General features: G+C 38.3%; 1 protein-coding gene across 4 annotated transcripts in view; it reads left to right on the top strand.

The window, feature by feature from the left end:
• Ttc3 (tetratricopeptide repeat domain 3) overlaps positions 1-16724 on the top strand; it is a 121623-nt gene that overhangs the window by 9549 nt on the left and 95350 nt on the right. For 3 of the 4 annotated variants that reach the window (XM_070030663.1, XM_070030661.1, XM_070030660.1), the window contains exons 2-7: positions 5370-5524; positions 7044-7086; positions 7892-8042; positions 8791-8875; positions 11931-11984; positions 13486-13606. The exons of the other annotated variant lie outside the window; for it this stretch is intronic. In XM_070030663.1, coding sequence (XP_069886764.1) covers positions 5381-5524; positions 7044-7086; positions 7892-8042; positions 8791-8875; positions 11931-11984; positions 13486-13606 — 598 coding nt within the window. In that variant the 5' untranslated portion in view covers positions 5370-5380. The remainder of the gene's footprint in view (positions 1-5369; positions 5525-7043; positions 7087-7891; positions 8043-8790; positions 8876-11930; positions 11985-13485; positions 13607-16724) is intronic. 4 annotated transcript variants of the gene reach the window in all.

The following is a 16724-nucleotide window of genomic DNA, read 5'->3' on the forward strand; positions in this document are numbered from 1 at the left end:
CTTTATAATTTTTATTTTTTTTTTTGTGATACTGAATATTTAACTCAGGGCCTTGTGCTTGCAGGAACTCTACCACTTGAGCCATATCTTTAGTTCTTTGCTTTTACTTTGTTTTTCTAAAGGGCTGTTATCTAGCTTTTCTCAGGCAGCTTTGAACTGTAATCCTCGTTTGCAGGAACTATTTGATTTCTCCCTTAATTTTTTCAGTGACCCAGCTTACTCAACAATATATTGTTCCATCTCCATCAGTTTGAATGTTTCTGTAGTATCTTGCTGTTGGGTTCTAGTGTAATTCTGTTGTGGTAAGATAGAATACAGGAAGTTATTTTAATTTTCTTGTATTCTTTCAAGCTTTCTGTATCTGCTAGATTGTGATCTGTTTTGGAGGAAGTTTCATGGATTGCTGAGAATAATGTGCACTGTGGAGTTACTGGATGAAATATGCTGTAGATGTCCATTAAATGCACTTGGGTTATGATGTCACTTAATTTTGAGTTTTCTTTACTAATATTTTGTTGGGTTGACCTGTCTTTTGGTGAGAGCAGGGTGTTGAAGTCTCCTACAGTAATTGTGTTTAGCTGTGTCACTGCTTGTAAATTCAGAAGTATATGCTTAATGTTTTTTTACAATTAAATTTAAAAAATTTTACAATCTTAAAAATTTTTATTGTTATTATAAAGGTGATGTGCAGAAAGGTTACAGTTACATAGTCAGGTAGAGTACTTTTGTTTCTGGACAATGTCACTCTTCGTTTGCTCTCTCCCAGGTCTCCATGCTTAATGAATTTCAGCATGTGGCTGTTACGTTCGTATATGCTGACCGCTATAATTTCTTCTTCATTGATATCTCCCTTTATCAGTACTAAGTGACCTTTTTTTTGTCTCTTCTTAATGATTTTTACCCTAAGTCAGTCTTATCAGATACAAGTAGGACTACTGGCCACTTGCAGGATGAGTATGTTTTTAAGTTCTCTTTGTATCCCTTCATTCTGAATTTGTATTAATCTTTTGACAGTGAAATGTGTTTCTTGGAGAGAAAAAAATGACTAGGTTTTGCTTTTTGAACCAGACTACTGCTCTATGGCTTCTGATTGGAATTGAGCCATTGATGTGCATTGTTACTATTGAGAAATAGGCGGTTTCCTGTTACTTTGTTTTTTGTGATGCTTGTTTCTTTTCTCCTCTTGTTATAGTAATTTACTGAGCTAGTAGAGTTTATTAATTTCTGTATTTCTTTGCTTTTGATTGCCTTCTTCTGAGGCTAGGATTCCCTTAAGGAACTTTTGTTGTGCTAGTGTAATGGTCATAAATTCCTTTAGTTTTTGTTTGTCATAGAAGGTTTTTAGTCTAAGGTTTGTAGTTTTGATATGAGGAGGCTTTAAGTGTTCTATTTCTAGAAGCTTGGTGAAACAAGAATATTTTGAAAAAAAAATCTAAAATCTACTTTATTTTGTACACACAGTTCTTCAGTATTTGGCTCTCTGTAATTGATAGAATCAGAAGTACTTTATGTTTTTAGTATTTTTCTTCTTTTAGTTCGTATTGGGAAAAATCTATCATATCCAAACATAGGATTTCTTGGTGATACAAAATTTTCTCTTAAAGCAAGTTTATTGTTAAGTTAAAAGTCATGTTTTTCTGGGCAGAAATATGAAGCAAATAATTAGATGGCAAGTAGATTACTCAGTGTATTCTCAGTACTCACCCTGATCTAACAGGGATAAACTTGTGATAATCAAAGTGTATAAAAACTGCTTCCAGAAATTGGGGTCTGGTGCTCTAAGCTTATGGAGAAGAGATGTAAAAAGAAATTTGGTGTAGTGGAAAGATCAGTATGGTTAAAGACTGGAGGATGAGTTGATGGAAGGTTTGTTTAGGAATTATGAATGGTTGGATACAACCAGCTTCTAGGTTGTGTTTCTCATGGAGTAACTGGAGATAGAAGCAGGAATAGGAGCACACAAGACCATCTATACTTAAGCAGGAAGATTGGACTTGACTCTGATTATGAAGGGGAGCTATTGAGTAATTTTAAACAGGAAAACGATAAAATCAAACTTTGAGTGGATGCTAAAATTGAAGGCAAGACAGTGTTTAAGAGATTACTTGTTGCTTTAATTCATCGAGAAATGTGGAAGGAACAAGTAAGGCAGTGACACAAAGAGGTGTATATGTGATAAATTCAGATTCCTTAGGGAAGTAGCTATGACAGGATATTATAATGGTAAGTTGGATAGAAATGTTGAGTGAGATTAGAGTCTAGTTTGACTGTCCACATTTTTTATTAGTGTAACCATGTGGCATGTAGAACAATTAACTGATAAATAGTATACAGAAAGAGAAAAGAATAAGATTGCATTTTTTATAGAAAGGGGATAAGTTTATTTTTTAACTTAGTGAATCTGAGGGACTGTGGAACATCTTGGTTAAGATCTGATTATCAATTGACCATGAAGATCTGGAAGTCAAAAGATTGGACCCAGCCTGGAAAGATTTGGAAGCCTCCAGCATTTGGAAATGTGGAAACCATTATCATATAAGATAATTTTAAACGGTTCATTAAAAAAAACTGGAAAATTTAGTAGTTAGGAACTTACCTTAATGTGTATAAAAAACGTAACTTGTATATCAGACTTTTGATATCATGAACATATATCACTTAGGTGAGCTCAATGCAAAGGAAGTATTAAATACATGTAATATATGAGGATTGCAAAATCATGATGAAGCTATGCCAATGATGAAAGTTCAGAAAATGCTGTTTTAAGCCACCGGTGTGGTGGATAAGGTCACCCAGTCTCGAGACAGTGAGAGTGAGAAGAGAAGAGAATTGACATTTGGGTGGCAGGGAATGGAAAAGAAGAGCCCATGAAGGAGACTGAGGAAGAACAGCCGTACGAATAGGAGAACCAGAAGATGATCATTGGAGTCCCAATGAAGAGTTCTGAGAAGAAGGAAGTGGTCCACAGTGTCAAGTAAGTTGCAAGCTGAAAAGTGCTCTTTGGATTTAGTAATTAAGGTAGACCCTTTAGCTGGAAATAGCAAACAGTAGGTTTAAATTTTTAAAATCGGATATCAATATTAGTAATAATTGGTGCTTAAGGCATTTCATCCATACCCAGCACTCTTCAAAGCACTTTATGTGTATTAACTGATTAATCAGGTAGGTAGTATTTTTTTAAAAAATCATCCCTTGATATATGGGACAACTGAAGCACAGAGAAATTAAGAATCTTGCCCAAGATCAAAACTTCAGGAAATAGTGGAGTTAGGATTCAAACCCAGGCAGTCTGGCCCCAGAGTCCATGTTCTTAACCATTTTTGCCACATTGCCTCTGTAGAGATAAGAAAATAGAAAACTCTAAAAATTATACTTGGATCACAATTACAGTACAGTTGGTGCTGGGTTTGGTATCTTGAGATTGCCAGACTTCAGTGGCCAGTGGCCATGTCATGGTGGCTCAGTCTGCCAGTTGTAATCCATGTCATGATGGAGATGAGTAGGTTCTAACAGTTCTTGGCTCTTTCTGTATTTTCATACAAAAAAAGTGAGAAAAATGAATTTTTAAGTATACATATATATTCTTAGATAACATACATAACATGTCTTTGGTTTTATGTTTTACTTTTTTCTGGCTGTTTCACTTTTGGAGTAATTTGAATGCTGGACTGTTGTTCATGCAGAACAGGTGAACTTTCAGATTGTAGAGACAGACTGTGGATAGTCATTGGTGACACTAGTGAAAGTAGTTTCCCTTGAATGGTAGGAATGGAAACCAAACTGTAGGAAATGGAAGTGAGAACAAGAGATTTGAATATGATAAAAAGTAAGAGAAGTTCTTGATGAGATTGAATGGCTGTGGAAAGAGATGGGAAGATGAGAGCTGTAATGACTCTTACTTGTGTTTAGAGAGGAAACTGATATGAGTGAAGCATTTAATATTAAATTTAGATGTTTAGATCTATACAATCTCAGGAGTGGCCCTGAGAAGGAAGAGCTTAATGTGGTGGGAAAAAATTTCTTGCTAGCTGAAGAGGTAAACTAAGGCTAAGGTGTTGTCTGGATGGGCCCATGATACCACTAGGATAATGATGGATTTGGAGGAGAGAAAGGAACTAATTCCCAGTGTTCATAAACACGGCAGTAAACAAGAGGTAAACAAGTGATTATGACAAGTCTTGAGATAAGAGACTATGGAATTGGGACTGAGCATTTTCCATCTGTACAGTGGACATGCAAGGAATATGAGGATTAATGGGAATGGGACTTGTAAAGTACATGGTATAGTATGTGACACATAGTGCAAGTAGCTGGCTAGGAAGCTTGTTAGGATTCTTCACTTCTGAAATTGTTTTTAGACATTAAATTGGACATAATAAGAAGGACTGATTAAAAAACTAGACTTATATCCAAGGACTTGTTTTTAGGAAAAGAGAAACTTGATCTATTCTAATGTTAATAGGCTAATGCGATGTGAAAAGGTGGAAGAAATGGTTAATGATGGTTTATGATGAAAAGGAAAACAAAGCAGTTACTTGGGCAAGAACTAAAAGTAATAAAATCCTGACTTTTCAGTGATACTTCATGTAGTTTTCCTCTAATAGCTATAAATACGTTCATTAATAAACTTCCTCTAGGGAAAAAAAGCCTAAACCGTGAAAATAAGCTTTTTTTAAAACGCCGTGTGTATGATGTGAAGAGTTTTTCCCTTGTCGCAGTCTTGCAGTGCTGACTGGCTTTTGTTGGGAGAGCATTAGAAGCACAGGGATGGTTAGAAGGACAGCAGGTCTGGATGTGGCTGTGGGCACAGAGACTGAAACTCACCCTGGACAACTCTGGCCCTGCCCATGTGCCTGAGATAGAGAGAGAGACAGGGAAAGGAGAGTAGGAGCAGCTGGTAGGAAACAGTTTCTGAGTGGATTTAGTTCAGGCCAGGAAGTTGAGATTGTAGCAGTTGTTGTATGATGAAATGGTATATTTTACATGATACAGTGAAAGAAATTGGGGTAAAAGTGCAGCAGTGCACTTTGTCTTTTCTATGTTCAGCAAATATTTGAGCTTACATGTACTAGACATACAGGAAGAACCAGAGGCCCTTAGTTATCTCCCTACTAAAGGAGACATGTAAACTGATAAGTTTTAGAGTAGGGATGGTAAATATGTGAACCTAAGGAAATGAAGAAATAGATTGAATCATTTGGAAAGAACAGCAGAACAGGGACAAAATCTTCCAGAACCCAGTGTTCAATTGGAATTACTTCCTTGGGATATAGGCTCTGAATATTTTTCTAATATGCAGTAAATACCAGGAAAACTGCTACTTCTGTCACTTCAAAAAATTTAACTATTGATGTGTGTTGTTTTCTTAGAATTGGGCACGATGGATGATTTTATCGACGAAGATCTTAGCGTAGTAGATGATGCTTTGTTAGAAGATTGCCCCTCTGAGGATGAGTTTGTCTTTGCTCCTGAATATATGTCAGATGATTACGTCCGTGTGACTCAGCTTTACTATGATGGAGTGGTAAGTAGGTTTGTTAATTTTTGTTTCAGTTTTGTGTCTATGTGCTTTCTGATTTAAGGCAGTCTTGGTAAAGATATTTTGTGATAGAAAGTTCAGAAGGGTAAGTAAGCAGCACCTCAATAATAAGAATGTGGATGTCAGAAAACCAGTAATGGCAAGATAGTCCAAGGCCAGCCCAGGCATAAACATGAGACCTGATCCAAAAATAAACTAAGAACAAAAGGACTAGGGCATAGCTCTAGTGGTGGAGGAATCCCTGAGTTCATTCTCCCCCAGAATAACAACAACAAAAAACTTCGGGGGAGTGCTTTAGGAACATACTCATAGAAAATTAAGACTTACTGGCTAAAGGTGCATTCAAATTACATAAATACACATTGGTTTTACTTTAGTTCTGTTAATTTTTAGAGTAAAAAGCCTAGTGCTAATGACTCAGCTACTTGGGAGGCTGTGACTAGGAGGACAGCAGTTGTGTACAGGCAGAAAAATTCATGAAATTCCTCCCTTTCTCTTTTCTCTAGTTCCCCTCCTCCTCTTGCCTGCCTGCCTGAATGCCTGCCTGCCTGCCTGCCTGCCTGCCTGCCTGCCAGCCTGCCTGCCTTCCTTCCTTCCTTCCTTCTCTCCCTCCCTCCCTCCCTTCCTCCTCTTCCTTCCTTCCTTCCTTCCTTCCTTCCTTCCTTCCTTCCTTCCTTCCTTCCTTCCTTCCTTCTTTCCTTCCTTCCTTCCTTCTTTCCTTCTTTCCTTCCTTCCTTCCTTCCTTCCTTCTTTTTTGGTGCTGGTACAGGGATTAAACTCGACCTGAGCACTGTTCCTCAGCTTTTTTACTCAGGACTGGTACTCTGCCACTTGAGCTACAGCTCTACTTCCGGCTTTTTGGTGGTTAATTAGAGATGAGTCTTTTGGACTTTCTTGCTCAGGCTGGCTTTAAACCAAAATCATATCTCAGCCTTCTGAGTAGCTAGGATTTACAAGCATTAGTCACTGGTGCCCAGCATGAGACTCTTTAACTAAGAGCTGGGCCATATGGCATACACCTGTTAACCTTAGTGTAACAGGTGTGTTCAAGGCCCAAGTATACCCAGGCAGGAAATGAAATCCTATCTCAAAAGAAACCAGCATAAGCTGGGTGCCGGTGGCTCACACCTGTAATCCTAGCTCCTGAGGAAGCTGAGATCTGAGGATCCCAGTTAGGGCCCAGCCAGGGCAGAAAAGTCCCGGTGAGACTCTTATCTCAAAACTACTCAAAAAAGCTGGAAGTGGTGCTGTGGCTCAAGTGGTAGAACGCTAGCTTTGAGCACAAAGAGGCTCAGGGACAGTACCCAGGCCCAGAATTCAAGCCCCAGGACCTGCAAAAAAAAAAAAAAGTAACCAGCATAAAAAGGTTGGAAATACAACTGAATGGTAGAGTATCTGCCTAGCAAATAGGAGAATTCAAACCCAAGTACAGTCCATTTAACTCCCCAAAATCTGTTTTTATGCATGTTACCAGATACAAATCAAAATAATTTTCTTATTTTAGGGTTTGCAATATAAAGATTATGTCCGATGTGAGAGAAATGTGGGTGAGTACAGTTGTATTTTAATATTAATTTGTTGAAGGGTCATAAAGAAGGGTCCATATATTCAGCTATATCAATATGAAGATTTATATGTCTTTTAAAAATGCATTCTTAGCTGGTCACCAGTAGCTCACAACTATAATCCTGGGTACTCTGGAGTTTGCAATTCAAAGACCATAGCTTAAAGCCAGCTGAGGCAGAAAAATCCTCAAGACATTTATCTCCAATTAACTAGAAAAAAAGCAGAAGTGGGGTTGTGGCTCAAATGGTAGAGTGCCAGCCATAGGTGACAAAACTCTCATTTAAGGACCTGAATTTAAACCTTAGCATTAGAATGTTTAAAAAGTATGCTTATTTGTTTTTTCTACTACAAACTGAAAACCTTTTTTGTTAAAATACTTTTAATCAACACTTAAATATCTTAATATCTTTTTTTTTTGGTCGGCTGTGGGGCTTGAACTCTGGCCTGGGCCCTGTCCCTCAGCTCTTCAGCTCAAGGCGAGCGCTCTACCACTTGAGCTACAGCGCCACTTCCGGTTTTCTGGTGGTTTATTGGAGATAGGAGTCTCACGGTCTCTCCTGCCCGGGCTGGCTTTGAACTGTGATCCTCAGATCTCAGCCTCCTGAGTAGCTAGGATTACAGGTGTGAGCCACCAGCGCCCGGCTAAATATCTTAATATCTAACAGGTTATAGTATTTCATCCATTTATTTCTTGTCTTTTCATATCCATTTTAAGTCCCCTCATTCGCAGTATTGATCCCTTAAAAAACGAAGTACAAATATTAATCTTGAACTTTTAATTTTAAGAATTTGACATCTGCAGTATATGGTGCAGCAAGCCAGTTTCTGTCCTACGAAGTTATTGCGATGCTATTAAAATACATATCTTCTGGCCACTTCTTTTCCAACTTCAGCAAAATTCTATATTATCAAGATTACATCCTTGTGTGGAGACCTTGTAAGTTCTATGTGTTACTCATTTTGTATGAACAGTGAATGCAGTTGTATGTACAGTGCTAAGGAATGCCAGGTGCAGTGGAAGGTTGTGTCTTACTCTTTCATGCTGTGCAGATTTGCTTTCTAAAATAGGGTATAAGAAGTAAATACTTGGGATTTGAATATGAGTGAATTTTCTTTAAAATTTTTATTCTTATAAAGGTTATTTACAGGGGCTGGGAAGGTGGCTCAGTGGTAGAGTGCTTGCCTTGCATGCCTGAGGCCCTGGGTTCAATTCCTCAGCACCACATAAGCAAAAGGAAAAAAGCCGCAAGTGGCGCTGTGGCTCAAGTGGTAGAGCGCTAGCCTTGAGCTGAAGAGCTGAGGGACAGTGCCCAAGCCCAGAGTTCAGGCCCCACGACCGGACCCCCAAAAAAATAAAAAAATAAAAAATAAAGGTTATTTACAAAGGAGTTACAGTAACATAGCATGAATTTTCAATAGGATTAAATAGTAGACTTGAAGCTGACTTAGGGCAAATTAAAATGCTTGCATACTTATAGTATTGTTATACAAAACTGTTACATTAAGCAGTGGTACTGCCGAGGAAGAGAGAAATACAGCATTTAAAGAAACAGTTTGGTTTTTGTTACCTAAAGAAAATGGGAACAATTTTTTCATATAGTTTGTTATATATTTAAGCATAAAATTCAATAAATTTGTCGAGGTAAGAACCTAACCTTTTTAAAAAATAACTTGTCTATAAACAGTTTGCAGGGTTCAGAGATAAGTTTGAAGAAATTACAACTTCTTGAGTTGATGGAAGATATTGTGGATTTGGCAAAGAAAGTTGCAGTAAGTAGTAAAGTACAGGTCCTACACCTTCATTTAAAAATTAAAATATATGCTATGTGGCCCATACAACCAATTAATAGCAGTTAGCTCATATGTTTTTAGCTTTTCTGGTCCTGATCGTAATTGTCTGTTCTCATAAGTGTGCTCAGTAAAGATCAGGATGGCTGGTTGGTTTTGATTAGTTCCGGTTGCAGTAACAGGTACCAGGACTGTTTCTTTTCATTAAAAGATAAAAAGCAGAAATTTTCACCAGGCTTTGGTGGCTTACGCCTATAATCCTAGCTACCTAGGGGGTTGAGATCTGAGGACTTCAGATTGAAGCCAGCCTGGGCAGAAAAGTCCCTGTGAGACTCTTGTCTACAGTTAACTACTCAAAAACCATCCTCTTTTTTTTCTCTTTTTTTTTTATCCCCACCCCCAGAACTGAGGACCAAACTCAGGGCCTTGCACTTGTCAAGCAAGCCCTCTTCCATTGAGCAACCTTCCAGAAATTCTTTTTCTGTCCCAATATGAAAAATAATAAAAGGTCTGGAAAGTGACTGCCGAGGAAGCATAAAACCTTCAAACCCCAGTATCAAGGAGGAAAAAAAAAGTAACCTAAATCAAGAATTGACTGCCAGGTGCTGGTGGCTCATGCCTATAATCGTAGCTACTCAGGAGGCTGAGATTTGAGGATCGTGGTTCAAAACCAGCCTGGGCAGGTTAGTCTAGGAGACTTATCTCCAGTTAACCACCAGAAAACTGGAAGCAGAGTTGTGGCTCAAAGTGGTAGAGCACTAGCCTTGGGCAAAAGAGCTCAGGGAGGCTGGGCACCAGTGGCTTACACCTGTAATCCTAACTATTCAGGAGGCTGAGATCTGTAGATGGTGGTTCGAATCCAGCCTAGATAGGAATGTCCATGAGACTCTTTTCTCCAGTTAACTACCAGAAAACCAGAAGTGTCATGTGGTTCAAGTAGTAGAGTGGTAGCCTTGAGCTGAAGAGCTCAAGGACAGCACCCAAGCCCAGAGTTCAAGCCCCATGACTGACCAAAAAAACAAAACAAAACAAAACAAAACTCTAGGCCCTGAGTTTAAGCTACACGATGAACAAAAAGAAATTATCAGGGTAGATTTGAGGAATGTCCACGTGTTATTTTGAGCATCTTTTGTATGATTCTTTTTGAATCCATTTGATAACGTTTTGTCTCAATTGGTTATGAAGTGTACTTAGTACTTTTTTTTTGTCATGGACCTTGAACTCAGAGCCTGGGTGCTGTCCCTGAGCTCTTTTTACTCAAGTCAGTGTTCTACCACTTTGAGCTACAGCTCCATTTCAGTTTTCTGGTGGTTAATTGGAGGTAAGTTTCCTGGACTTACCTGCCCAGCCTCAAATCTCAGCCTCCTGATTATAGGCATGAGCCACCAGCACCTGGCAGTCAATTCTTGATTTAGGTTACTTTTTTTTTCCTCCTTGATACTAGGGTTTGAAGGTTTCATGCTTCCTCGGCAGTCACTTTCCAGACCTTTTATTATTTTTCATATTGGGTCAGAAAAATAATTTCTGGAAGGTTGCTCAATGGAAGAGGGCTTGCTTGACAAGGCCCTGAGTTTGGTCCTCAGTTCTGGGGGTGGGGATAAAAAAGAAAAAAAAGAGTATTGTTTTTATTTACCTATGGCTGGCCTCAGACTGAAATCCTTTTCCTGCTTAGTTATGTTCACAGTTATATGCCACTATGCAACTTGTTTGCTGAGATAGGGTCTACTAACCATTTTCTTGGCTTAGCCTCAGCATATGATTCTATCTTCACCTCCTGAGTATGGGACTGTAGGTGTTTGCCACCATGTCCAGAAACTTTAGGCTTGTTGGGGGGCAAATTGATCCTATAAGTGCTTGTGGCATGTAGACTACTGTATGCATACAGTTGTATAGTCACATGTCACTTAACAATGGATGTACATCCTGAGGAATGCATCATTTAACAGTTTAGTTGTGTGGACATCATAGAGTATACTTAGACAAATGAAGGTGATATAGAACAAATCATTCCATTTGGCCCCTTGGTGAATCAAGGGACACATGAAACACAAGGTGTATTAAACTGCTACTGGTATACGCCATGACATATTGTTTTGCATAAAATTGCTTTTCATAGAGTGTTCTCTAATAATTTTAAACACAGGTCAGATATAGGTTAGTAGTATATCACTTACTTACCATGATCAAGTATCATGTGCTGTATGTAATTGTATGTGCTATTATATTAGTAAATTTTCCATCAGCATCAACACTTGTGAGCCGTGCTATGACATAACAACAGCTACAGTGTCACTAGCCAATAGAAATTTGTCAGTTCCATTATTAACCTTATGGGGTCACTGTTACATATTTGTGATTCGTTGTTAACTAAAATATTATTGTATATTAACCAGGCATTGGTGGTACATGCTTGTAAACCTAGCTACTCAGGAGGCTAAGATCTGAAGATTTCTGTTCAAAGCCAGCCCTGGCAGGAAAGTCTGTGAGACTCTTATCTCCAATTAATGGCCAGTAAACCAGAAATGGAGCTGTGTCTCAAAGTGCTGGAGTGCTGGGCTTAATCAAAAGAGCTAAGGGAGCCAGGCACCAGTGGCTCATACCATAATCTTAGCTACTCAGGAGGCTGAGATCTGAGGATAACGGTTCAAAGCCAGCCCGGGCAGGAAAGTTCATGAGACTCTTATCTCTAATAAACCACCAGAAAACTGGAAGTGGCGCTGTGGCTCAATTAGTAGAGCGCTAGCCTTGAGCTGAAGAGATGAGGGACAGTGCCCAGGCACAGAGTTCAAGCCCCACAACAAAAGAGCCAAAGAAAAAAGCCAAAGGATAGCACTGAGGCCCTGTGTTCAAGCCCATGAGCAACACACATATATACATATGCACAGTATGTGTGTGTTTGTGTGTGTGTGTGTGTGTGTGTGTGTGTACATATTTTGTTCGATGCATGAGTATTCCTAAAATGTAAGATTTTTTTTCCCCATTAGAAAATTCAAGTAAAGTTCATGGAATAAAGGAAAACTGCTTTTTTATTTTTCAGAATGATTCATTTCTTATTGAAGGCTTACTGAGAATCGGTTATAAAATAGAAAATGTAAGTATTAAATACATAGGTATTGAACCCAACATTAGCCATTAATTAAGCAGCAGTCATCACACTGTTCATTTTTTGATTATTCAGTTTATATACTCAACATTACACCAGTATTTGGTAGTATTGATTTCTGTGTTTTGCTTATGCAATCTTAAAATCCACCATGTAACTTAAGAGCTTCTTTATATCTAATTTTTTCTTTAAGCTAGATTTTTTTAGTGGGCATACATTTCCCCAGATGAAATTATTATGTCTTTGATACATTATTACTAGGTAATCTCCAGAAGCAGTGATAAATATCTACATTTCTTTCAAACCTGATACCAACATTGACAGCTCAGCTACTAAATTTCTGAAGATATTTTAGATACTACAGGCATGAATAATATTTGTGCCAACTTAAAAAAATTTTTATATTTTTTTTATTGTAAAGATACTATACAGAGGGGTTACAGTTACATGAGTAAGGTAATGAGTACATTTTCTATCAAGCATTGTTACCCCCTCCTTTGTTTTTCCCCTACCATCCCTTCCCTGTCTTATCTCCCCAACTCAGATCCTCCTTCCCCCACCCCAAATTGTTTTTTTGTTTTGTTTTTTGGGTCTGGTCATGGGGCCTGAACTCTGGGCCTGGGCGCTGTCCCTCAGCTCTTCAGCTCAAGGCTAGCACTCTACCACTTGAGCCACTGCGCCACTTCTGGCTTTTTTTCTTTTTGCTTATGTGGTGTTGAGGAATCGAACCCAGGGCCTCATGCATGCAAGGCAAGCACTCTACCGCTGAGCCACCTTCCCAGCTCCCCCACCCCAAATTGTAAAGTTAGTTTTCAACATAGTGTCTTGTACATCTCATTGTTACAATGGGTCAACCTCTTATCCTTATTTCAGCATTTTGTTATGGTATAACCCCTGTTTTCATTGTATTTGATTTTGGTGTTCTGCATCTTGTATATACGTTTTTCTGATTTAGGGAGGGGAAGGGAAATAATAAAATGCTGAAATAAGGATAAAGGTTGTGCCAACTTTTGACTCTTTATGAGAATCATTGCACTGATGGTCCAGTTTGCTCAGCAAATGTTTTATCTGATTTTTTTATTTTCCACAGACTGAGTAAAGTATATATTGCCTAAGGCAAACCTTAATTTGTAACTTTAGCCTTAGGGATAAAGATGGAATCCCTAGTTTAGATAAGATCTGAATCCCAGTCTGTTTTATTTTGCATTCCCCCTCTGCCTAGGGCAGCCCCTTTCAAGTTGTGAGCCTCTTTCAAGTTGTGAAGCATCTTAAGCTCTGAGGGTGGCCTGACATCACTTGAAAATGTAACATGTATGACCATGGTTTCTGTTAATTTGTATGTTGGGGTCCTAGTCTTCTCCACTGCTTGATGGAATAATGAAAATAGGGAGTTGTATAAGGTTTGTATTAAGTATCTGAAATGCTGTATAATATAAATGTATAATGCCATGTACAAGTTTAGAATTAATACTCACATCTTTTGAAACAGAAAATCTTGGCAATGGAGGAAGCTTTAAATTGGATAAAATATACGGGCGATGTAACCATTCTTCCCAAATTAGGATCAGTGGACAAATGTTGGCCTATGTTAAGTATTTTCTTTACTGAATGTAAGTGTAAGTGTTGTAACTTGTTCACTGGGTTTTTAAAGGTATTCAGGAAAATGGGATGTATAGTTATGTGTCTCTGATTTGTCTTAAGAACATTTGAAAAATGTTTTTCTTCTGTTATAATACTTCAGTAAGAGTTTTAACCTTGTCAGGTTTAGGGTTTTTGTTTGTTCATTTTGTTGTTTGTGCTCATTCTGAAGCTTGAACTTGGGGTCTTTTGCTCTCAAGGTTGGTGATCTGCCACTTGAGCTACACTTTACTTTTGGCTTTTTTTTTTTTTTTTGGTTGGTCCTAGGGCTCGAACTCTGGGCCTGGGCGCTGTCCCTGCGCTCTTCAGCTCAAGGTGAGCGCTCTACCGCTTGAGCCACAGCACCATGAAGAGTTGAAGTAACTCCATTTTGAGGCATCAGCCATTCTGTCATTTATGTTAAATTATGAGTGACCTAGAGCAAACATACATTCCAGGAACTGACCTGTCCGTGTTGAAGTTAACCAGAACGCACATAAATCCCAAGAACAGAGTTATCTGTGGCCACAAACTTCCTTCGCTTCACAGATACCCCCTACTGCCCTTTATTGCCCTAGCCCAAATGGTCTGCTAACTCCCTGCCCTTTATTGTCGTGGCCGAAATGGTCTGATAACCCCCTATCACCCCTTATCGCCCTAGAATGTCCTCTTAACACATCTGGTTGCTGTAACTTTGTGGTTTTTGCCTTTATAAGCCCTGTGAAATTTCAGCTCAGGGCCTTCCTCCTGAGCTCTGCTGTGTTGGTGTGTAGGACGAGGCCCGAGCTGTGGCCCGCCTGAATAAAGCCTTGCTTTTTGTATTTTGGAATGTCTGACTCTCGGTGGTCTTCTTGGTGGGGGTCCTGCGACGGGGGTACAACAACCACTTCTGGTTTTCTAGTGGTTTATTGGAGCTAAGAGTCTCACGGACTTTCCTGCCGGGGCTGGCATTGAACCGAGATCCTCAGATCTCAGCCTCCTGAGTAGCTAGGATTACAGGCATGAGCCACCGGCGCTGGGCTTGGCTTTTTTTTTTTTTGGCTGGTTAATTGGAGAGAAGAATTTCTCAGATTTGTCTGCTCAGGATGGTTTTGAGTACCTAGGATGACTGGGGTGAGCCATTGGCACCTAGCCCTTGTAGTTAGGTTTATTCTCTATTTTCTGCTTTACTTTTTTGACATATTAAAAAAAAAGATGGTTGGTAGTTATTCTATATAATAGAGAAAGAGCTGATAGCTATGGCTCATGTCTGTCATTCATAAAAGTAACAGACGCTAACATGATTTTCATTTTCCTGATGAATCTACTATTCTTTGATGTATGAGGAGATTATCTTACATATTTCCTTACTTTGTGAAATTTTGTCCTTTAAAGCACTTGATGACTAACAGTGTTTTTATAGCATGGTTTTAGGAATCTTGAAATAGGAACTTTTTGGCTTCTTATTAGGTATGATGGCCAGTAATTTGCATCTTCACTGAAAAGATAGCAAATACTGTGTATTGACTTGAATTCTGGAGGAGAGGAATTAAGTACAGATCTCTCTTGATAGGTTTTTTAGCTACTGTATGTGTCACAGAGGTTTTCTTCATTAGTTTGGAGGCCTCTAATTTTAGGTCAGATTTTGTTTTAGAAAGCAGAGAAGCAGTATCATGCATTAGGCACCATTATGGGCTTATTTCTGATTCTCTCACATTTTCCTCTCTCCTTTATAAAACTGCCCTAAAGGGTTGCTGCTATTATCTGTTGTAGAAGAATTTGAGAAGATAAGTGATTTTTCTGCAGTGTACAAAGTAACTAGTAGAATTTAGATAATAACTCAAAAATTTTCTCTAATCTCAATGCCAGTGTTTTTTCTCCTAGAACCTTGCTCTGTCTCTTAGTATTATTTATTTGTTCACCTTCCTAGATCCTTCTTTTTCAGTACTAGGGAATGAACTGAAGGCCTAAATGAACTGAGCCATTCCCTCCAGTATATTTGTTGTGTTTTTGTAAGATTTGTTTCTTCTGATAGGGTCTTAAATTAACCTTCTGCATCTGGCCTCTAATGGAGATCCTCCTACCTCTACCTTCAGGGTAACTGGGATAACAGGGTTGTAGCACCATGCCTAGCTTGTTTTTGAGAAAGGATCTCCTTGGCTTTTGCCTAGGCTGATCTTGAACCATTATTCTCCTGACTCTGCTCCATAAGTTTTCTTGAATCTCAAATTTTAGGTATTCTGTTGGAGAGGAATACATATGGCTAGAGTTTTAACTATAATTGTGGTGGAATAATTTATATATATATATATAAACTATATATATATACAACAGACAATATCTATAAATATATATAAATAATATAAAGGCTGATGAGGCTTGATAACTTTGGACACTTTCAGTAACTTAATTATCTACTGTATTGTAATTAGTTTATTAAATTTTTATAAGATTACTATTTCCAATAACTTCTCATCATCAATATATTTCATTTATGAAGAGTCAAATATTTAAAAAGTTTAGCCAGGCGCCGTGACTCACACCTGTAATCGTAGCTACTCAGGAGGCTGAGATCTGAGGATTGCAGTTCAAAACCAGCCTGGGCAAAAAAGCTCATAAGACTCTTCAGAAACCAGAAATGGAGTTGTGGCTCAAAGTAGTAGAGCTCTAGCTTGAGCAAAAGAGCTCAGGAACAGTGCCCAAGCCCTGAGTTCAAGCCCTGTGACTAGTAAAGCCTATGACAGGAAAAAAATTTTTTTTAACACTTTATTTGGTATACTAAAATACTGTAGAAGACAGTTTACCAGTGTTATGTAGTTTTATTGAACAATGCACCTTGGTAATGTCTTTTGGATTATCTTGAGTAATTGAGTCCTGATTGTAAAATGTTATGACAGCATTTTCTGAATTACTGAGTAATAATTAGTGCAATGATAAGAGCTGGTTCCTTATTACTAGAAATAGAAACAGAGTAACTTAGAGCAAGCAATAAATCAGTTTTCTGTAGCATGCTAAGTTGTGTATTTTCAAATATACATATGAAAGATTACAAGAAACATAGGCTTTTTGGAACTACAGTAATTTAATGAACTTTATGGACTTACTTAAGCTAAGAATTAGAGGAATATCAAT

This window comes from Dipodomys merriami, unplaced genomic scaffold, assembly GCF_024711535.1.
Source record: "Dipodomys merriami isolate MVZ:Mamm:240054 unplaced genomic scaffold, mDipMer1.0.p SCAF_2, whole genome shotgun sequence".
Classification (NCBI taxonomy): Eukaryota; Metazoa; Chordata; class Mammalia; order Rodentia; family Heteromyidae; genus Dipodomys; species Dipodomys merriami.